At 41.7% G+C, this 19,073-nt stretch overlaps 2 protein-coding genes across 4 annotated transcripts in view; one reads left to right on the top strand and one right to left on the bottom strand.

Annotated features, from left to right (window-relative positions):
* The window catches only part of matn4 (matrilin 4), a 57,160-nt gene that overhangs the window by 23,647 nt on the left and 14,440 nt on the right, over positions 1 to 19,073 (bottom strand). For 2 of the 3 annotated variants that reach the window (XM_048608483.1, XM_048608485.1), the window contains exon 2: positions 3,255 to 3,413. In XM_048608483.1, the coding sequence (XP_048464440.1) occupies positions 3,255 to 3,366 (112 nt within the window). In that variant the 5' untranslated portion in view covers positions 3,367 to 3,413. Of the gene's footprint in view, positions 1 to 3,254; positions 3,414 to 6,346; positions 6,484 to 19,073 lie in introns of all 3 variants that reach the window. The other variant, XM_048608484.1, reaches the window with a different exon arrangement.
* Positions 15,758 to 19,073, top strand: part of rbpjl (recombination signal binding protein for immunoglobulin kappa J region-like) — a 52,903-nt gene continuing 49,587 nt past the window's right edge. The window contains exon 1 of the mRNA XM_048608524.1: positions 15,758 to 15,920. Coding sequence (XP_048464481.1) covers positions 15,872 to 15,920 — 49 coding nt within the window. The 5' untranslated portion in view covers positions 15,758 to 15,871. The remainder of the gene's footprint in view (positions 15,921 to 19,073) is intronic.

Genomic DNA, 19,073 nt, shown 5'->3' with positions numbered 1-19,073 from the left:
AGTGAAGGCTCTGCATTTTCCTCAGTTCCCTCCTCGTTATATATGTGGCGATGTTTTGGGTACACATAGGCCTCTAACATGAAGAGTCCATTCTTGAGTCTTCTGAACTAAGTCTATCCAGGGCCTAGCCTGCTTTTGACAGGAGTAGGTTACATATTTTCGAATAAATATTTCACACCACTAGAGCAGGTGGGACTTGACCTCGGGTGTCCTGGCCCAAGAGGTAGGGAGTCTACCACTGTACCACAAGAGCCCTGAGGAGTATGTTGAAATGGCTATCACTTTTCAGGGCTAGGTGTTTACATTGCTATTAGATAAGGGAAAACTTGAATAAACAGACCATAAAAGTCAGATCTATAATCTTAAAAGGCAGTACCATCAGGAGAAGGGGGTGGGTGGGAAGAAAATTAGAAATGGTCAAATAACCTTATTCCAAGTTTTAGTTTTTTTAAACGAAATACTTATTTAGTTTTCCTACTGATTTTCTCTAACTTCAGACCTTCGTATCTCACTTGACAGCCAATTAATAAATCTCATCCATCCTAAATTGGCCAACATGTATCCACTGAAAAACTAACAATCAGGTGATTGTGAAAGACTCCAAAACAATTGTTTAAAGATCAGGAGAGTTCTCCTTCTGTCCTGCCTTAAATTTATCCTTCCATTACTAAAAACTGATTATCTAATTATCACACTGCAGTTGGCAGGAGCTTCCTGTGTGCAAATTGACTGCTACGTTCCCCTGCATTACAGAAGTAAGTCACTGATTACAATGTATTTGGGAGGCCCTAAAGTCAATGAGACCGTAAGATACAGAAGCAGAATTAGTCAATTCAGCCCATAGAGTCTGCTCTGCCATTCAATCATAGCTGATATTTTTCTCAACTCCATTCTTCTGCCTTCTCCCCATAATCTTTGATCCTCCTTACCAATCAAGAACTTATCTATCTATCTCTGTCCTAAGTACACTCAATGACTTTGATCTTTAGTTCCCAGCCCTGATCGCCTTGCAGCCACATCTCTGTGATACTTCCAACATTTTACCTGTTAATTTCAATCTTTGCCAGAAGCTCATTTACCTCGTTTCATATACTACATGTAGAATAGTCTTATGTGACAATAAAGGCTATTCTACATGCATTTAAATATAACAGCCTCATCCTGTGTTGACTGTCCCCCTTCTCATAATTGTCCCCTTATCTGCTGTGCCTGAAGTTAGATTCCTGACCTTTCCGTGCTGTCTGCCCTATTACTTGGTTTGGAAACTTTAATAACCTCTGCTGAGCCCTCCCTTGAGTCACAAAAGGTTCTTTGTAAAAAATAAGTTTTACTAAGTCCTTATTCCTGTATAAATAGAGTGTGTTGAGGGATAAAATACAAATAATCAAATAATTTCTGTTGCTCTGATTTGTTCCTGCAAAGAGTTATTGTCATCGACTATTTTATATTGCACAAATTACCAGGGGCGTTATTGATGAGCCTTTTCCTGATATCCAGTGCCACAGAGTGAGTAGAAATAAGAATTTCAACCATTTTTTCCCCCTCCTGTAAGCCTTACAACATTGTAGCTTGGGAATGTTTCCTATTATAAATGTGTGCTAATATGTAATTTTAGACATTTTTACCTGACAAAGTCATAAGTTTTAATGTTATAGCCCAAATCTTTATGTTGTTATGAATAATATAAATTAGGCAAGTAACACAAATTCCTAAATATTATCTTACTTACAATACTTTGGTTTTCTGACACACAAATCACAAATTTAGTTACAGCAAATGATTAGGAAGGCAGTTTGAAGCTTGTCATTTATTCAAAGCAAGTGGGATATAAAAGTAACTAATTGTTATGACAGTTGTACTTGGCATTAGTGAGATTTCATCTTCTGGTCTGATAACTTAAGAAAGTATATAATTGCATTAGAAGCAGTTCAGGGAAGGTTCACTTGAATTATTCCAAGGATGAAGGGCTTAACTTAAAGGAAAGATTGGATAACTTGGATGTATATCCATTATACTGTAGAAGAATGAGAAATTATCTTATTGAAACATTTAAGTCCTAAGGGAACTTAAAAAAATGGATGCTGAACAGATGTTTCCTGTTGTAAGAGACTAGAACTAAGAGACGGTTTAAAATTAAGGGGTCTCACATTTAAGGTAGCGATGAGGAGAAATCTTTTCTCCAAGGGTTATTACTTTGGAACTCTCTTCCCCAAAAAACAGTGGACGCAGATTTCATTAAAGACTTTTAAGACTATGCTAGGTTCTTGATTGACCAGGGAGTGTAAAGGTATGACGGTGGTAAAACTCCTCCAGCGATCAGAGGTAGCAGTTGCATTGTCAGCAGCAACAAGAATGCAGCTCCTTCTGGCAATTGATGTGAGAATTGCACGCTGACCAAGGCTTCAGCTCCTGGCTAGGCCCAGGTGCCCGCATCGGTGGCTTCAAATATCTTTATGGACGTAGTCTTTAATATCTGCATGTTTTTCTTATTTTTTGGTTTTCTTTTATTTCAGTTTGTTTTTTATATTCTGGTTTTTGTAACCAAGATGACATCAGAGAATGGCGAATTTGTACACTTTTCACTGTACTCATGTATTCCTATACTTAGGTAAACAAAAAATAAAATCTAATTCTAACTTGAACCACATTGGATCAATCCATGATGGCTCAGCCAGATTGAGGGCTGAATGACCTACTCCTGTTCCTAATATCATACGTGCACAAGTCTGTTAACTAGTATTACTTGCAACATGCAATATAAAAACAAAACAAAGGACCATTTTGAATATTGCTTCACAAAATTATTCATACTTCAACATGGGGAAATCTCTTTTTTGTTGGGGGTATGAAAATCCTACCATTTTCTCTCTAATCCGCAGCTGTTTCCCAGATAGTGAGAAATGAGGAAGGTAGACAGCTCTCAGGAATATTCCAATTAAACTCAGAATCATATCAATATGAAGTGCCACAGAATTAATCTGCAGATGTGTCCATATTTCTTTGCTTCCTTGCTGTCCCTCTCATTCCAGCCAAAAGCAGCTAAGTGAGATGAATTAACTGTGGATTCCTCTACTCCTGACATGATCCATTGACATGTGACACTAACAAGTTGTAGCAATTGCCTGGGCTCGATTAAAAATAGGATTCTTAAAATAACGCACTGTCTACAAGTGAATCGGTTCAGGCCTTCACCGTTTTAGGCAGAATATCAGACTTCCATACTGTATTTCTTATCTCTCAATAGTTTTCCTTACCTGCAATCATTCTGTCCCTTATCTTCGTTTGTCTTCTTTTGGCTGCATGAATCCCATCCATCAAGAGAACTTCCATTATCAGGACTAAACCAATTGCCAGAGGCAGCTTCATCTTTCAAACTGAGGTGTGTGACTGACTGAGAAATGGAGACAAGGTACCTGAAGAAAGAGGAGGAATAACATTTAACAACACCAACTTTTGGGCAGCATCCATCATTTCTTGTGCCTGCCACTGCTTCTTACTGTCTTGAGTACTTACTTGATGATATGAAGACAGCAAGTGACACACAAAGAAGACTGCAGCTAGAGGATGATGAGGGAAAATGGACAGGTTTAATAATAAGGGCTCACTTAACCCAGTTTTGTTTTAGTTAAGTATTGGAATATGGCCAGCACGGGCAAGATCTGTCCCTTAGTTACTTCCCCAGGAGGTGGTTTTGAGTTTTCTCTTAGAATCATTACGGAGTTCATGGATGAAGTTATTCTTTGGAATGATTTTCTAAAAACTGCTGGCAAGGCCACCTCAGAGGCTAGTTAAGAGTCAATTACATTCGTGTGGGATTCAACTCACATGTAGAGGCAATAGGCTTCCTTAAACAGACATGGAAAATTGCTGGAGAAACTCATCAAGTCTGGCAGGATCTGTTGGGAAAAAATAGTTAATGTTTCAAAGATAACACAGTGTGGAGCTGGAGGAACACAGCAGGCCAGGCAGCATAAGAGGAACAGGAAAGTTGACGTTTCGGGTCGGCACCCTTTTTCAGAAAACTTTCCTGCTCCTCTGATGCTGCCTGGCCTGCCGTGTTCCTCCAGCTCCACACTGTGTTATCTCTGACTGCAGAATCTGCAGTTCTTGCTATCTCTGAGTTAATGTTTCAAGTCTGGTACGGCTCTTTTGTTCTGAGGAAGAGTCATAATGGACTCAAAATGTTAACTCTGTTTCTCTTTCCACAGATGCTGCCAGACCTGATGAGTTTCTCCAGCAATTTTCTGTGTTTGTTTCAGGTTTCCAGCATTCATAGTATTTGTTTTTATTCCAGTCGATTTCCTTCTCTAAGACACCAGTGAACCAATTATTTAACCAATTAAGCACCTTCTTGGTCACCTAACATAGCAGGTTTTTAAAAAGAAATTACTGATATTTTATAACTTGATTTCAAATTCTCAAATGCCTTGGTAAGATTTGAGCTCACATTCTCTGAATTGTGTGCCCAGATCTCTGGATTCCAACTCTGTAACATAATCTGTGTGGAAATGACAAAGTGTTGGGCAGACAGGTGAGTTGACTCTCATGTAGCACAGGAGGTGGGCATTCAGCCTAATACGATGACACTTTGGAAGGTCTTGGAGCATCACAAGTCTGGAGGAGAATACAGAACTAGACAGAGGGAAGGATTTGAAAATAAGGATAAGAATTCTAAAATTAACATGTTGTTGAACTGGATGCCTGTACAGTGGGTACAGGAGTAGTGGATCTTGGTGTGAGTTAGGAACCAGTATTTTAGATGAGCTCAATTTTACAGAGTTGGGAGGCTGCTGGGAGAATAATCTGGTACCAATACTTGCTTCATGTTACACACCTTTAATGCTGTGGTTTTGTGTCCATCAGTTATTGCATTGACCATACTGATTTGCTTTAACATTTGCTATTGGATTGGACTCTATTTTATATTAATAATCTAGATCTTGGTATATAGAGGACAATTTCAAAGTATATAGATAGGACAACTTGGAAGATTGTAAACTGTGGGGGCAGTGTAGAACACCAAAAGGATGTTAACAAGCTGGGTGGAGTGGGCAGATAGGCAACAGATGAAGTTCAGTGCAGATAAGTGTGAGATGATGCATTTTGATAGGAATGTCATGGACAGACAATATAAAATTGGGGTATTATTTGAAAGCATATGAAGGTCCAGTGGGACCTGGCTGTATATGTGCATAGATCATTGACAAACCCAAGGCAGACACAGCAGTAAATAAAGCATGGAGAATCCTGGGCTCACTACTAAAGGCATGATGCTGAGGTGCCGATGCTGGACTGGGGTGGGCAAGGTGAGAAATCACACAACACCGTGTTACAGTCCAACAGGTTTATTTGGAATCACAAGCTTTCTGAGCACTGCCCCTTCATCAAGTGAAGTCACTTCACCCATTCTCCTGCCTTTTCCCATATCTCTGCACATTATTTGAATAGAAACAATGTGCAGGGATATGGGAAAAGCCAGGAGAATAGGTATTGGTCATAATGCTCATTTGGTGAGCTAGTACAGACATGATGGGCCAAATAGTTCAGTAACAGATTAAGATGAGCAAATTAAGACAAAATTCTGCCTGCATATCCAAACAATACTGAATCTGAGAAATAACTTCAAGAGGCAAACTTTCTGTGTGGAATTCCTTTCCTCACACAGCTTTATCTTGTTGCTTTTCCAATCAGGGCTGCCCCAAATCAGTGCTGACTAATTCCAAGATCAAGAGGAGATTCGTATTGAGGTTGAATCTGTACACTTTGGATTGGATTAATGCTGTCCAGGCTTTGTTTCCCATCTAAAGATATAGCAACCGGCCAAGATATGTTGGTGAAAACATTCTGCTTTTCTCCTTTGCACGTGAAGTGCAGATAAAACAAATTGAGGTGCCTCTGGTGTGGGACTCCAATCAGTTGCTAACTGTGGTTCATGTTCATGTTCACATTGAGCACACCCTTGATAGTGTCACCAATGCAATCACCATGCAAAAATGAAATTGAGAAGCAGGACAGACCCAGCACTTCAAAACTGTGCATTAACGGGGTGTGTGGGCCATCAGCAGCAGTTATTTCAAACACAGTCTGTGATCTTCTGACCCAACAGATTCATCCCCCACCACTGACTCTGCCAGGATCACAAAGCTAAGCCAAGGATCAACCTTAGTTCAATGACGAGTGCAGGACAGCATGCTAGCAACAGCTCCAATCATACAGCACAAGACACAGCATGCAAAGTAATATGTGACAGACAGAGCTAAGCATTCACACAACCAATGATCAGCTCTAACCTATGCAAACCTGTTACATCCAGTCATGAATGATGGTGGACAATTAAACAACTAACCAGAGGAGATGACTGATCTTTATCAATCTTCACTCTTCACTCAAATCTTCTCTCAAACCCTGAGCTTTATCCCGATTATCAATGGCAAGAGAACCTGGGACATCCGTGTAAAGGACAAGTATCTTCGGCCCGACCTGCTGAATGGATGATAGAGGCCAGTGTTCAGCCAATTCGATTCACTTCACGTTATGTCAAGAAGTGGCACTGGTTAGCACAAACGCTACTGTTTCGGATGCTATGCTGCATGTCTTCCACTTTTTGCTTTTCACAGTTCAATACAAACTCAAGTATGCTCTCTCCTTCCTGACACACACTCCTTACTAGAGAAAAATCAGCCCTTAACTAAGTGTTGCAAATGCTGCGAAGAGCTACAGCTGCTCTCTATTATTCCTGATGCATGTTCTGGTCATTCTTAAACGGACCTTCATAATTTTCAAGCTTGTCAACTGCCAACTTTCTGTATTACTGAAACCACGTGCTCCACAACTTGTTGCACCCCATCCACTTGTTCCAGTACAAGTACAGCATTGGCAACGACCTGACAAAGTGGGGAAGTTTCCTGGGATAAACCACAAAAAGTAGATCCGATTCAACTACCACTCCATTAGGTCGATCTAAACCATTAGCAAAGTAATAAATAGTGTCATTGACAGTGCTATCAAGCAGCACCTACTGAGCAATAATCTGTTCATTGATGTTCACTTTGTTTCGACCACATCACTTAGGTCCTGACCTCATTACAGCCTTGGACGGAAAACGTAGATGGAAAAGCTGAACTCCAGAGGGGAGGTGAGTGTGATTGGTCTTGACATCAAGGCAACCAGCGACTGTGGCTTCAAGGACAGTGAGCAAAACTGAACTCCAATTTTCAATGAACTGGTCTGATATCGGGAAAAACACACCCCCACCCCACCACCAGTATCATATTGCTGGATCTTTGTCTGTAGTGGGTGGAAACTGATGAGCAGTGGGCATGAACGTTTCTGATGGACCATCCAGTCTGCTTGCAATTCGCTGGTGGTGCTTATTCTCATAAAGTTTCATCCTGTGTTACCCTGGGATAGCACTTGGATCTTATACATTGACAGGCATCAGATCCATGGGGTTTGAAATTTCAATGAGGCTTCTAAGTATCATTCCTTGTAAGTCTCTCACTGCCCTAGGATATATCAAAGTGCTTTACAGCCAGTGAAGTACTTTTTGAAATGTAGTCACTGTTGGAAGGTGGTAAGCATGGTTGCCAATGGATGCACAGCAAGATTCCACATGCAGCAAGGTGATTAATAACCAGATAATCCAATTTCAGTGACACTGGATGAGGGTTAGATACTGGCCAGGATAACTCAAAAAATTGCCCAGCTCTTCTAGAATATAGAGATCATGGGATCTTTCACATCCAGAAAATGGTTGCGGCTTCAGATTAATGGTATCTCTGACAATGCAGCAATCCCTCAGTGCATTGGAGTGTCTGTTGTTCAAATATCTGGAGTGGGACTTCAACTGACAATCTTCTGGTTCAAACTATCTACTGAGCGTCAGGTAGAAAATGATATCTCTTACAATGAACCAATCATCTTTTGCTGTTTTGTGCTTTTACTGGGAACCAATTCCCTCCCATTCTCAGTTGACTAGCTTAGACCTAATCAGTCCCGTATACAAACTGAGCTTATTTCACTTTGTTACAATGTTTGCCATATTTATTTGAGGCAATTTTTCATCTATTCACTTATTTGTTTGTCTGTTCTTTGAAGTTGTCACAGGAAGAGTAATTTTCATTAAATGTTGCCATCTGCATCTAGCACACACAATAAAGGACTGATCAATTCTCCTACAGTCTCTGTTACAAAAGTCAATCTGTTAATTGAAATATAAATCTCGATATTAAATGATTTTAACTTCTTTTACATTATTGGTGGAAGCTTGCATGTGCTTTTTTTTTCCTTCTTGGCTGATGTCTGTCAAGATCCCAGCGAACTAGAAATGATTTTATACCAAATTCCACTCACACAAGAGGCTGTACCAAGGTGCTTGATGAAAGGAGAATAAGAGACATGTGCTATCTTCGACTGGAAGCTGAAACCAGTCTGGATTTCAGTGATGTCTTTGCAAATCTGAATGCAAGTTGGATTTGTGAACGGGATCTGATAGCAATAGTTATCAGGTTCAGTTCAATCTCACCATTCTCTCACAATGCCTTTTCTTCATTGGCCAGCTCAGTGGGACTGCCTTCGCTTGGTTCTGTTCTACCCTTACCAACTGTAGCCCTGCAATCTCTTGCAATGGGTTTTCTTCCCATTTCTGCACTGTTATCTCTGAGTGTCCCCCAATAATTTATCTTTGCCCCCACCCCCCCACCCCATCCACTGTTGCCCCTTGGCAACATCATCCAGAAACATGTGTCAGATTCCACTTGTGCGCTGATGACACATAGTTCTATCTTATCACTGTCTGCTGTGACCATTTCTCTTGTTTCCTGGCATCCACTATTGGGTGAGGAACATTTCTCTCCAGTTAAACAAGAAGATCAAGCTTATCAATTTTTAGACCTCACTGCAAGCGTGCTTCCAATCCTATGTGTCTCTCTCACCACTAGCTCAAGGTGGATTTGTTTATCTAGTCCATGTCTGAAGTGACCTTGAGTTGCGTTGTTGAACCCACATGGCTCTATCACAACTTCAACTGCTGTCTCTCCAGTGATGTCACTCATCTCCAACACTGACTCCGGTACTGACCCCCAGATCTACGGTTTTATCACCTCCATATTTACCCATTCCAATGACTTTCTGGTCAACCTCCTATCCCCCATCTTATTGTAACCTTCATATAAGCTAAAACCCTGCTGCCTACAGCCGACACTGCACCAAGTCCTCCAGAAGGTGCCAGGGCAGGAAGAATGAATGAGATGGTCAAGACTCATACTCGCCTTTATCACCCACAGCACAGAATAGAAGAGTAGGGAGATTACGTTGAAACTGTGTAAAATACTGCTTAGGCCATCTGCAGAGGAGATTTACTGAGATGTTGTCCAGGCTGGAGAATTTTAGTTACGAGGAAAGATTGGATCGATGAGGGTTATTTTGTTTGGAACAGAGGAGGCTGAGGAGATGCCTAATTGGAATGTATAAACTGATGAGAACTCTAGATAGGGCCTCCCTAACCATTCTATTCCCCTTTCCCTTGGCTGGTGGGTTCATGACCAGAGGGTAATAATTTAGGGTCAGAGGTAAGTGAGTAAAAGGGGGTTCAAAGGGATTTTTTTTCACCAGGGGACAGTGAGGATCTGGAATTCAATACCTAAAAGAGCAGGAGACGAAGAAACCCTCACCACATTTTAAAAAGGATATTGACTCAAACCTACAAAGGTATGCCCCTGAGGAGATGGTAAGTGGGATTAGAGTGGGTGGTATCTCATTGGCCAGACATGGATGTGCTGGGCCGAATAGCCAACTTTGTGCTGCAAACTTTTATGATTCAAATCCCAGTCAGTCATTATAACTCACAAATCCCCTATATTCAGCGATCCAGCAAGCCAGCATTCACGTAAATACAAGCTGTCTCATGTTCCCTTCATTTAGGGTGGTACTGACATACACACCTACTGCGTAACTCTAAGTGAGGTGATGCTGCCCCTTTTAGAGCAGACCTGACAGTGTTTTCAGACAGCGCAGATGGTATTTCAAAGCTCCCTCTACAATGTAAACAGGACAAATTCCGTGCTCCCGGGAGCCCGAGTACACTGTAGGGTCAGTCAAAGTAGATGTGCTAGTAAAAGTTACTAACTTTAGTTCAGAGAAAAGTATGTTAGGTCATGGGTACAACTCCTACTCCAGAGACTGAGGACAAAATTCACACTGACATCCTGGTAATAGACTGAGAGAGTGCTGTACTGTCAGAGGTGCAGTCTTTCAGATGAGACATTAATCTAAGGAAATATAATGTTGAAGGAGAAGAGAGTGCTCCATGATATACTGGCCCACACTTATCCATCAATCACAATCACCTAAAACAAAAATGGTGAAAATGTTCAATACTTTTGGCAGCATCTGTGGTGGGAAAATATGATGTTTTCTTCAAAGAATAGACATAAACAACTAAAAACAAATTAACTGTTTCTCTCCCTGCACATGCTGCCAGTCATGCTGAGTACTCCCACTATCTCATTTTAGATTGAGCATTAGTAGTATTCTTCTTTCATGTAACAGAAAGATAATTATGACAGTGCAGCTTTTAAATTTACTCTTGCATTTCCTGCAACAATGGTGACACTTCAAAACTATTTCAACAGTAGCAAAGTACTTTGGGGTATTCTGAAATACTGTAAAAAATTTGTTACACATTCAGGCTAATTAATGCTTTCTTTGGTTGGCCGTTCATTTTTGTGGGCACCAAAAAATATTTTTTAATCTAGATCTTGTTAATTTTGGACTCAAATCCCTGGTTCAGTGCTCGCTATTACAATTATATCTACATGATCTGTTCTGAAGAACAGGCATATCAGGCTTAAGACATTAACTCTGTACACAGATGCTGCCAGATCTGCTGTGTTTCTCTGGTACTTTCTAACTTTATTTCAGATTTCCAGCATCTGCAGCATTTTGCTTCTATCTGCATTACCTGTCTCTGGAAGCAATTATTATCTCAATAGTTTGATTTGGAAAGGAAAGATGCAGGATAAAATACCCACTATGTCATAAGACCAGGATATGCATTAGCACAATGGTGTCTTGAATCTCATGCCTTTAGTTTTCCTGTTAATAGATTTTATTTGTGCAGACAGCTTGCTTTTAGCTGAATAGGTAATGCAGGAGTAGAGAGTTACAACCTTAAGTAACACTGTCCCTTTAACCAGAGAACAGTGGGCCATGTTTCATTGTAAGGCTGTTATCTTGTTCTGCTCCCAGATGGTGATTAGAAACTATTCAATGAAATTACCACCTAGCAAACCTGTTGCCTTTCCTGGTTAATTATTAACCAATTTATAACATGTTTGGAGAAGTCAGTCATATACAAGTATTATATGTAATGCTGGATTTCCCATCTTGGGTGTTTAGAGGATGTCGGAGGTCGGGTTGGTGAAGGAGAACAGACAACCATCTCAACTCTGTCGTGCATCTGACCCCACCTATCTGTGTGGTGCTGGCTTTAACACTAGGAGCCTGTCGCTGGACGTCAGGCTAACCCTGCTGCAGCTACAGGAGGGAGATGGTAACAGCAAAGGCGGGGTGGGGTGACTTGCGGGGTGTGTACCGACAGAAGCCTCTCCCTGCATAACCTTGAAGAAATGTTTAGCAAAAGAAACATCAACCATGGTTAACTCACTGCCTGGAGAGTTTCCACACATTGGGCCCCCCCGCTCCCTCTCTCTCTCTCTCTGTCCGTGACTGTGCTTCCTTTCCTGCTGATTGCAATGCCACACCCCATCCTCTGTCCTAACCTGTGACAAGTGCATATCATTGATATCTAATGTCAGCCATGGAAGACAGGGTAGAAATCTTGCCTTTAAGTTGGCTGTGGATAAAACCATATTCCAGAGACTTAAATACTAAATCTAAGAATTCACTTTGCCGAAGTACAGAGGTTAAAACTATCTAAAACTCCAGTTAGGCCTCGAGAGATCATTATATCCAATTCTGGGCACCATAAAGGCAATAGATATTAATTGTGCAAATTAAGGTTAAGTATATATAAGTGCAGCACAATTATTGGACAACTACTTGAGCACATATTACAGGACATTAAAAGCTTGTCATTAATCACCATTGAAGTACAGAGGGAGTGCAGCCCTTTCAGAAGTGAGTATTTCTTTTAAGATGAAACTGAAGCACTGTCATTCCTCTTAAGTGGACAAGAAGGATCCTATAGAAGAGCAGGGGGGCTTTCTTGCTGTTCTTACTGAAATTTATCCATCAATCAACAGCTGAACCAGATAATCACAGAAATTTAAAAGACTTTTGGAAAGATACATTAATAGGAAAGGTTTAGAGGCATATGGGCCAAACAGGACTAGTTTAGTTTGGGAAATTTGGTTGGTATGGACTAGTGGGACCGAAGAGTCTGTTTCCATGCTGTATGACTCTATAATCACAGTGGTTACAGTACAGGAGCAGGCCATTCAGCCTACCCCAAATCCAACGATGCTGTTCGTGGAATCTTGCTCCAAGCAAGTTACCAACCACTTATCCCACATTTCAACAGTGATTACTTTCAATAAGTGCTTTACTGGCTGTAAAATGGTTTGGGAACGTCCTGAGAGTGTGCAGAGTATTATAAAAATATAAATTCTAACATGACTCCTGTACAGAAGACTGAAGGTTTCATTGAAGAAACCTATTGTTCAGTGTCCCAAGGTTTCAGGTTCGGCAATTCCCCAGCAATAAAAACTACTGAAGAACTTTTGTACAGCTCTTCAGAGATGCTTGAAATAATCTAACCCTTGCGTCAGGCTTCCTCCACAGTCTCTGAAACTCATGTCAGAGATTTGCCATACAAAGGGAGCTCTTATCATCCACCCTCTGCTCACAATCAGTTTGCTTTCTCCACTCTGAACTCTAACAGATTCATCTCAAATGTCATCAGGGACAGATTACACTACAGTGAGTTGAATTAACCCTTGAACCAATCTGTTATGGAATTGAAAACTCATAATGGAAAAGCCCCATAAACCCTTCCCTTGGAGGACAAGCTAGTTCCTGTATTTATACAATTAACTCTGTTGAATAGACACAATTAAAATGTATACATTGATTATTTAGTTGTCAGTCTTGGGTATATGAGAGTTAGGAATGACTGAGATGTTATTATTGATTAAAGGAGATGATACCAAGGACAGAATTTCTGCTAAACCTTTAAAAAACTCTAATTAGGTCAGGGTTTTTGTGACACAGTGATAATATTCCTGCCTCGAGAAGATCTGGGTTCAAGCCCCACTTGCCCAGAGGCGTGTCAACATTTCCGAACAGGTTGGTTAAAACTATCTAAACCTCTAGTTAGGCCTTGACAGATCATTATGTCCAATTCTGGGCACCATAAAGGCATTAAATATTAATTGTGTAAAATAACGTTAAGTATATATAAGTGGGGCACAATTATTGGACAACTACTTGAGCATATATTATGGGACATTAAAAGCTTATCACTAATCACTATTGTTTAATTAGTTAACTAAATTATTCATTCCTGATTGGTTAATTTTAATAGTATAATGGGACAATTTAGACGGGCTGAAACACATCATTGCCCCCAACGATAACACTTTGTTTCAACAACTTTCGTTTCAAGTTTTGTTTTTCTTATGGTATCCCTTTAAGAGGCTGGTTATTTATTAACTTGCTGATTAGTTTGTATTCCATACTCAATAGAGGACATTCCTCAGTAACCAGTGAACACCATGGGGACTGAAACACCTCCTCAGTCCCCAAACACAACTGAATTCTCATCAGTTTCCTTTAAATGTTTGTTTTTGTTGCATTTTCTCTTAAAGGGATTTTTTTTAACAGATTTGAAAGAGACATGGCAGCATGGGTGAAGAGGGAGCTCTACAATCCACTGGTATTGCTTGAAGTTTCTGTGGTAGGCAGCCAAGGAGGAAAAAAGTGCATCATTTCCCTGCCACTCCCCCCAAAAACTTCATTTAATGAATTTCCTTCAAAGCTTTGTTAGCATTCCTTTAAGAGGATAAATCTTTTGAAAACTTAATTAGTTTACTTGATTTACTTAGTGGTTAGCACTATAGCCTCACAGCGCCAGGGTCCCGGGTTCGATTCCAGCCTCGGGTAACTGTCTGTGTGGAGTTTGCACACTCTCCCTGTGTCTGTGTGGGTTTTCTCTGGGTGCTCCAGTTTCCTCCCACAGTCCAAAGATGTGCAGGCTAGGTGGATTGGCCATGCTAAGTTGCCCATAATGTTCAGGGATGAGTCAGGGTTGGTGTGGACATGTTGGGTTGAAGGGCCTGTTTCTGCACTGTAGGGATTCTATGAACTAAGAGGTGTTTTAAATCATACGGAGTTCAGTTAGAGTGAATAAACTATCTCTCTTCCCCCAATCAGAGATGTCTGATTCAAAAGTGATTGGCCAACATTATCATACCAAGGTGACATGAGGTGCCACCAGATATAACTAATAAGATTGTGTTTTAATGACTATGAGTTTATTGATACCTTTCAGGAAGAAGTTTGTGTCATCTTTACCTAGTCTGGTCTACATGTGAGTTCCAGTCTCCATAATGGCACGGAGTTATAGGCAGAACGTTACCTGTCTTGCTAAGATAGTCTCCAAGGTGGAACCAGGAATAAGTTAGGACAGGGCATCTAGTGGGTGGGCTGATGAGATACCTGCTCTATTGTTCCTTTGATCAAGGGTTAATGAGGGTGAGGCAGGCAAGTAAGTGGAATTGAGGCCATGATCTAATTGAATGGCAGAACAGACTCAAGGGGCTGAGTGGCCTACTTCTGCTTATGATCTTACATTCTCTGGCTGACCTTGCTAAGGATGGAGGTGGGAACAAAAACCCACCTGGTAGTAGTGGGCAGACAATTTGCATATGTAAATGTTTGCCTGGCAGTAATTGGAGATGCTGCTAAGGGCAACACCTAGCACTTACTTGATGGTGTCTGTTCAGAAAACTCAGCAGGCCCTATAATTACCCCCAATGGTGCAGCAGGATCCTTTAATTACCCCAGTGAGGCATCAGGCTACATCCACAGCCAATGAAATAACAAGGTGTAGAGCTCGATGAACACGGCAGGCCAAGCAGCATCAGAGGAGCAGGAAAGCTGGTGCTTCGGGCCTAGACCCTTCTTCAGAAATGGGGCCATCATTTCTGAAGAAGGGTCCAGACCCGAAACGTCAGCTTTCCTGCTCCTCTGATGCTGCTTGGCCTGCTGTGTTCATCCAGCTCTACAGCTTGTTATCTCGGATTCTCCAGCATCTGCAGTTCCTACTATCTCCACAGCCAATGGCCTCTGTTCTAGGTATGTAGCAACTCTGGCCACACTTTATACCAACCAAACAGAGGTCCTCGAAGAGCACCTGAGGCATGGAGACATTTTTACAGTTCACCTACTACATCTGTAGGCTCCACCTTTACTACACAGGGCACATCAAACACAGGTCAGAGGTTCGGTTTTGGAATCACCACAACACCTCTTGGTTCTTTGTCTTGTTCTCTCTTTCCCTAGCCTCTTCTTAAGTTCCCTCTCTCCTGGCTTTCTCTTTACCAAGTTCCCCATCTCTGACTTCTCCCCAAACTCTCTCTCCCTTTGCCAAATTCCCCATCTCTGCCTCCCTTTGACAAACTCCTTGTCTCACTATCTCTTTGCTAAATTCCCTCCCTCTCTCTCTTTAACTTCCCTGTCTTTGTTAAAACTGCCTCCTTATTTCCTTGTTGACAGATTATGGGGGAGGGCGTGAGAACCAGCCGCGTGTTGAGCAGATTAGACGAAAGGGAAAACATAAGGAGAAGGTGCCGGGTCCTTGGAGAGAGGAGAGAAAGCGAGCCTCCACTGCCGCGTACCGAGTCTCGGCACAATGTCCAGGGACTCTCCGCTGGCCGCACACCACAGCCAGACCCATTGCAGTAAGTAGCCGGGGATATAGCCATGGGCAGTGGGCTGGAGACCTGGTCCCAGCCGCTACGCTGTAAACCAACCCTCGGGAGCGTGGGGTTAAACTCAGAAAGGCACTGAGTCCAATTTACGCTTCAATTCATGGACATTCCAGTATAGCAATTTCGTCTGAAACTGATCATTCCAACTTTCCAATGATACCTACAATTTGTAACCGGCTGGGTTGGCAGTTATACTGCAGGCTGCGCCAATGCTTGTTTGATTGGCCACTGTTTCAAAAAGAATTTAATTGACTGTGAAACGCTCGAGGGTGTCTAAAGACACAAAGACTTCAGGACACCCTACAATATGGAAGCAGGCCATTCGGTCCATCGAGTGCACACTAACCCTCCAAATAACCCTAACCCCCTCCCCAGCCTAGCCCTGCAGTTCACACGAGTTCTCTCTCTCACACACACACACACTCATCTCAGGGGATCAAACCCAGGTCCCTGGTGCTGGGAGGCAGCAGCGCTAACCACCGAGCCACCCTGCTTCCCTAATTTATTGACTAACTCAATCAAAGAGTTGTCCTCAGCTGAGTGTTGCAAACTGGCACATTCCAAGCTTCAAGTGTGTGTTGAGGGAACCACTAAAACCTTGGCAATGCTGCCCCCAGTACACAGTGGGTAAATGTCACTATGTAAGGCCTTTCTTCCTTGATGATATCCCAAAGGTCTGTTAACATATAGAACCCTGGTAGCTTCTATTGTAAATAGTTTCTGGTCATATTTGGTAAATAATTCGGATTTCCATTTGGATGGGCGTACCTATGAGTGCAATGCTCAAATGAAATTTTTTTTGTTTCTATAATGTTGGGCTTGAACTGCTTTGTAATGTACTTATAGTTAAGTATAATTACCCCTTGAGAGACACAAAAATAAGACTTAAGAAAAGACTTATTTTTGATAAAACAAGCTCCAATTTACAAAACAACATTAACAAGTTATATACAAACCGAAAGAACTGTGGATGTTGTAAATCAAAACCAAAAACAGAAATTGCTGGCAAAGCTCAGCAGGTCTGGCAGCATCCGTGAAGGGAAATCAGAGTTAACATTCCTCAGGACTGAGGAAGGGTCACTCGACCCAAAACATTAACTCTGATTTCTCTCCACAGACGCTGCCAAACTTGCTGAGCTTTTCCAGCAATTCTATGTTTGTTATTGACAAGCTGTAACTGTCTCCTTTATCCACAATGTCTTGTGCACCAAGTGAATCACAATGAGAATGGGATAGAAGTTGATGTACAGATTAGGCATGATGAGATTGAATGGCGGTGCAGACTCAATGGGTCGAATGATCTACCACCACTCCAATTATTTTTTTGTTCTTATGCAGTCCAAACTTGCTGATAGAGATCAAATGTTCCCCTTGCAGACATTCCCCCTGAGGTTGTCAAAGGCACTATATAACTGCAGCTTCATCCTTAAAATACAAGTGCTGAAATAGAGTTTGAAGTAATGGATTACTCAGTGGAGACTAGGATTGTTTTAGCCACTTTGGCTTTAAGCTCTGGTATTCCCTGCCTTTAACTCTCTGTCCCTTTCTTCTGCTTAAAGATATTCATTAAAATCTACCCCTTTGGACCAAGTATTTGGTGGTTTGTCCTGATATTTCCTTCTGTAGCTGATTGAGAAAATTCTTATTGAAAATGCTCATGTTGAGTTCTTTCAAACTATGAGAAGTGCTATTCCAGTATGTTGTTATACCGTAGGTGATATGAAAGACTTAAAAACATTGAATGATGATTTTTCTCATCCCCAAAGTTGGCGAGGAAGACTAGATAATTGAGGGGTGGGGATTAGTGCCAGAGAGATAATCACCTCTATTCCACCACCTCAGCAATTATCAAGGAGGTCCCTGGGTGACCTGTTACCAGTGAAGGGCGTTAAGTGGTCAATTAATGTCCACTGATGGTCCTTCACACAACACTGACCTGATGAGATAGCAAGAACTGCAGATGCTGGAGTCAGAGACAACACAGTATGGAACTGGAGGAACACAACAGGCCAGGCAGCATCAGAAGAGCAGGAAAGTTGACGTTTCGGGTCGGGACCCTCCTTCGGAAATGGGGAGGGGGAAGGGAGCTGGGAAATAGAGAGAGGGGTGGCCTACCTTCCCCAGCCCCACCCCTCCTCTCTCTATTTCCCAGCTCCCTTCCCCCTCCCCATTTCCGAAGGAGGGTCCTGACCCGAAACGTCAACTCGCCTGTTCCTCTGATGCTGACTGACCTGATGAGCTGCCTTCCTGGCAGATAAGAAAAATGGCTTTCTCTCCGAAATGGTAACCACATCAACCTGTCTGCTGCATATTTTCCCAAACCTGGGGGCAACTGGGGTAGGAGGTGGCCACTGAAAGCCATTGGCCTATCCTTGCCCCTGAAATTATGAACTCCCCAGACCCCCCACCACTAAACCAAATCTCTTCATTGGTGCAGCTCTTAATGGCCACACTCCCTGAACATCCAGAAATGCTCTTTATTGGCTTGTAGCCACAGGCGAGGTGGAACCTCAGTGGGGATGCTCCTGATTGGATGAAAAGCTCACCGCTCAGCACATTAAGTACCTAATTGTTGCTTGATCCAGTAATCTTTCTCACTAGGAAGTTAATTGCCCCTGAAATCGCCTGTGTCGAACCAGAACATTAAATCTCAGCTGGGTTATTGTCCTGTGGAGCAACACAGTGTTTGAATTGTTTGGAAAATGTCACAGAAATACTGAACTCTATGTTGATTGATGGATGAATGGGTAACAAGGCATCAAGTCAGAATTAAAACAAAAACCATAAAGCACAAATTTAGATGCATTGTTTGCACCATTTAATTAGCTAATGACTGGTGTGTGTCTCATTTCCATTTTTCCGGCTTTGCTCCTTGTAACCCTTTCAAAAGCTCTAATTGTAGTGTTTTGAGGATAGGAATTCAGATTTCTGTTAGACTTTCCGTGACAAACCCCGAAGGCTGACAACACAAAACTAGATGAGATTGTGAGGAAGATGAAAGGAAGCTTCAAGGTGATTCAAACAATTTCAATATGTGGGCAAACACATAGCAGATGCAGTATAATGTTAATAATTATGAAGTTATACATTTCGTTGTAAAATTCAGAAAAGCAGAGTATTATG

This window comes from Rhincodon typus, chromosome 19, assembly GCF_021869965.1.
Source record: "Rhincodon typus isolate 14 chromosome 19, sRhiTyp1.1, whole genome shotgun sequence".
Lineage (NCBI taxonomy): Eukaryota > Metazoa > Chordata > Chondrichthyes > Orectolobiformes > Rhincodontidae > Rhincodon > Rhincodon typus.
The sequence above is the reverse complement of the archived record's forward strand: the minus strand, read 5'-3'. Positions and strand labels throughout refer to the sequence as shown.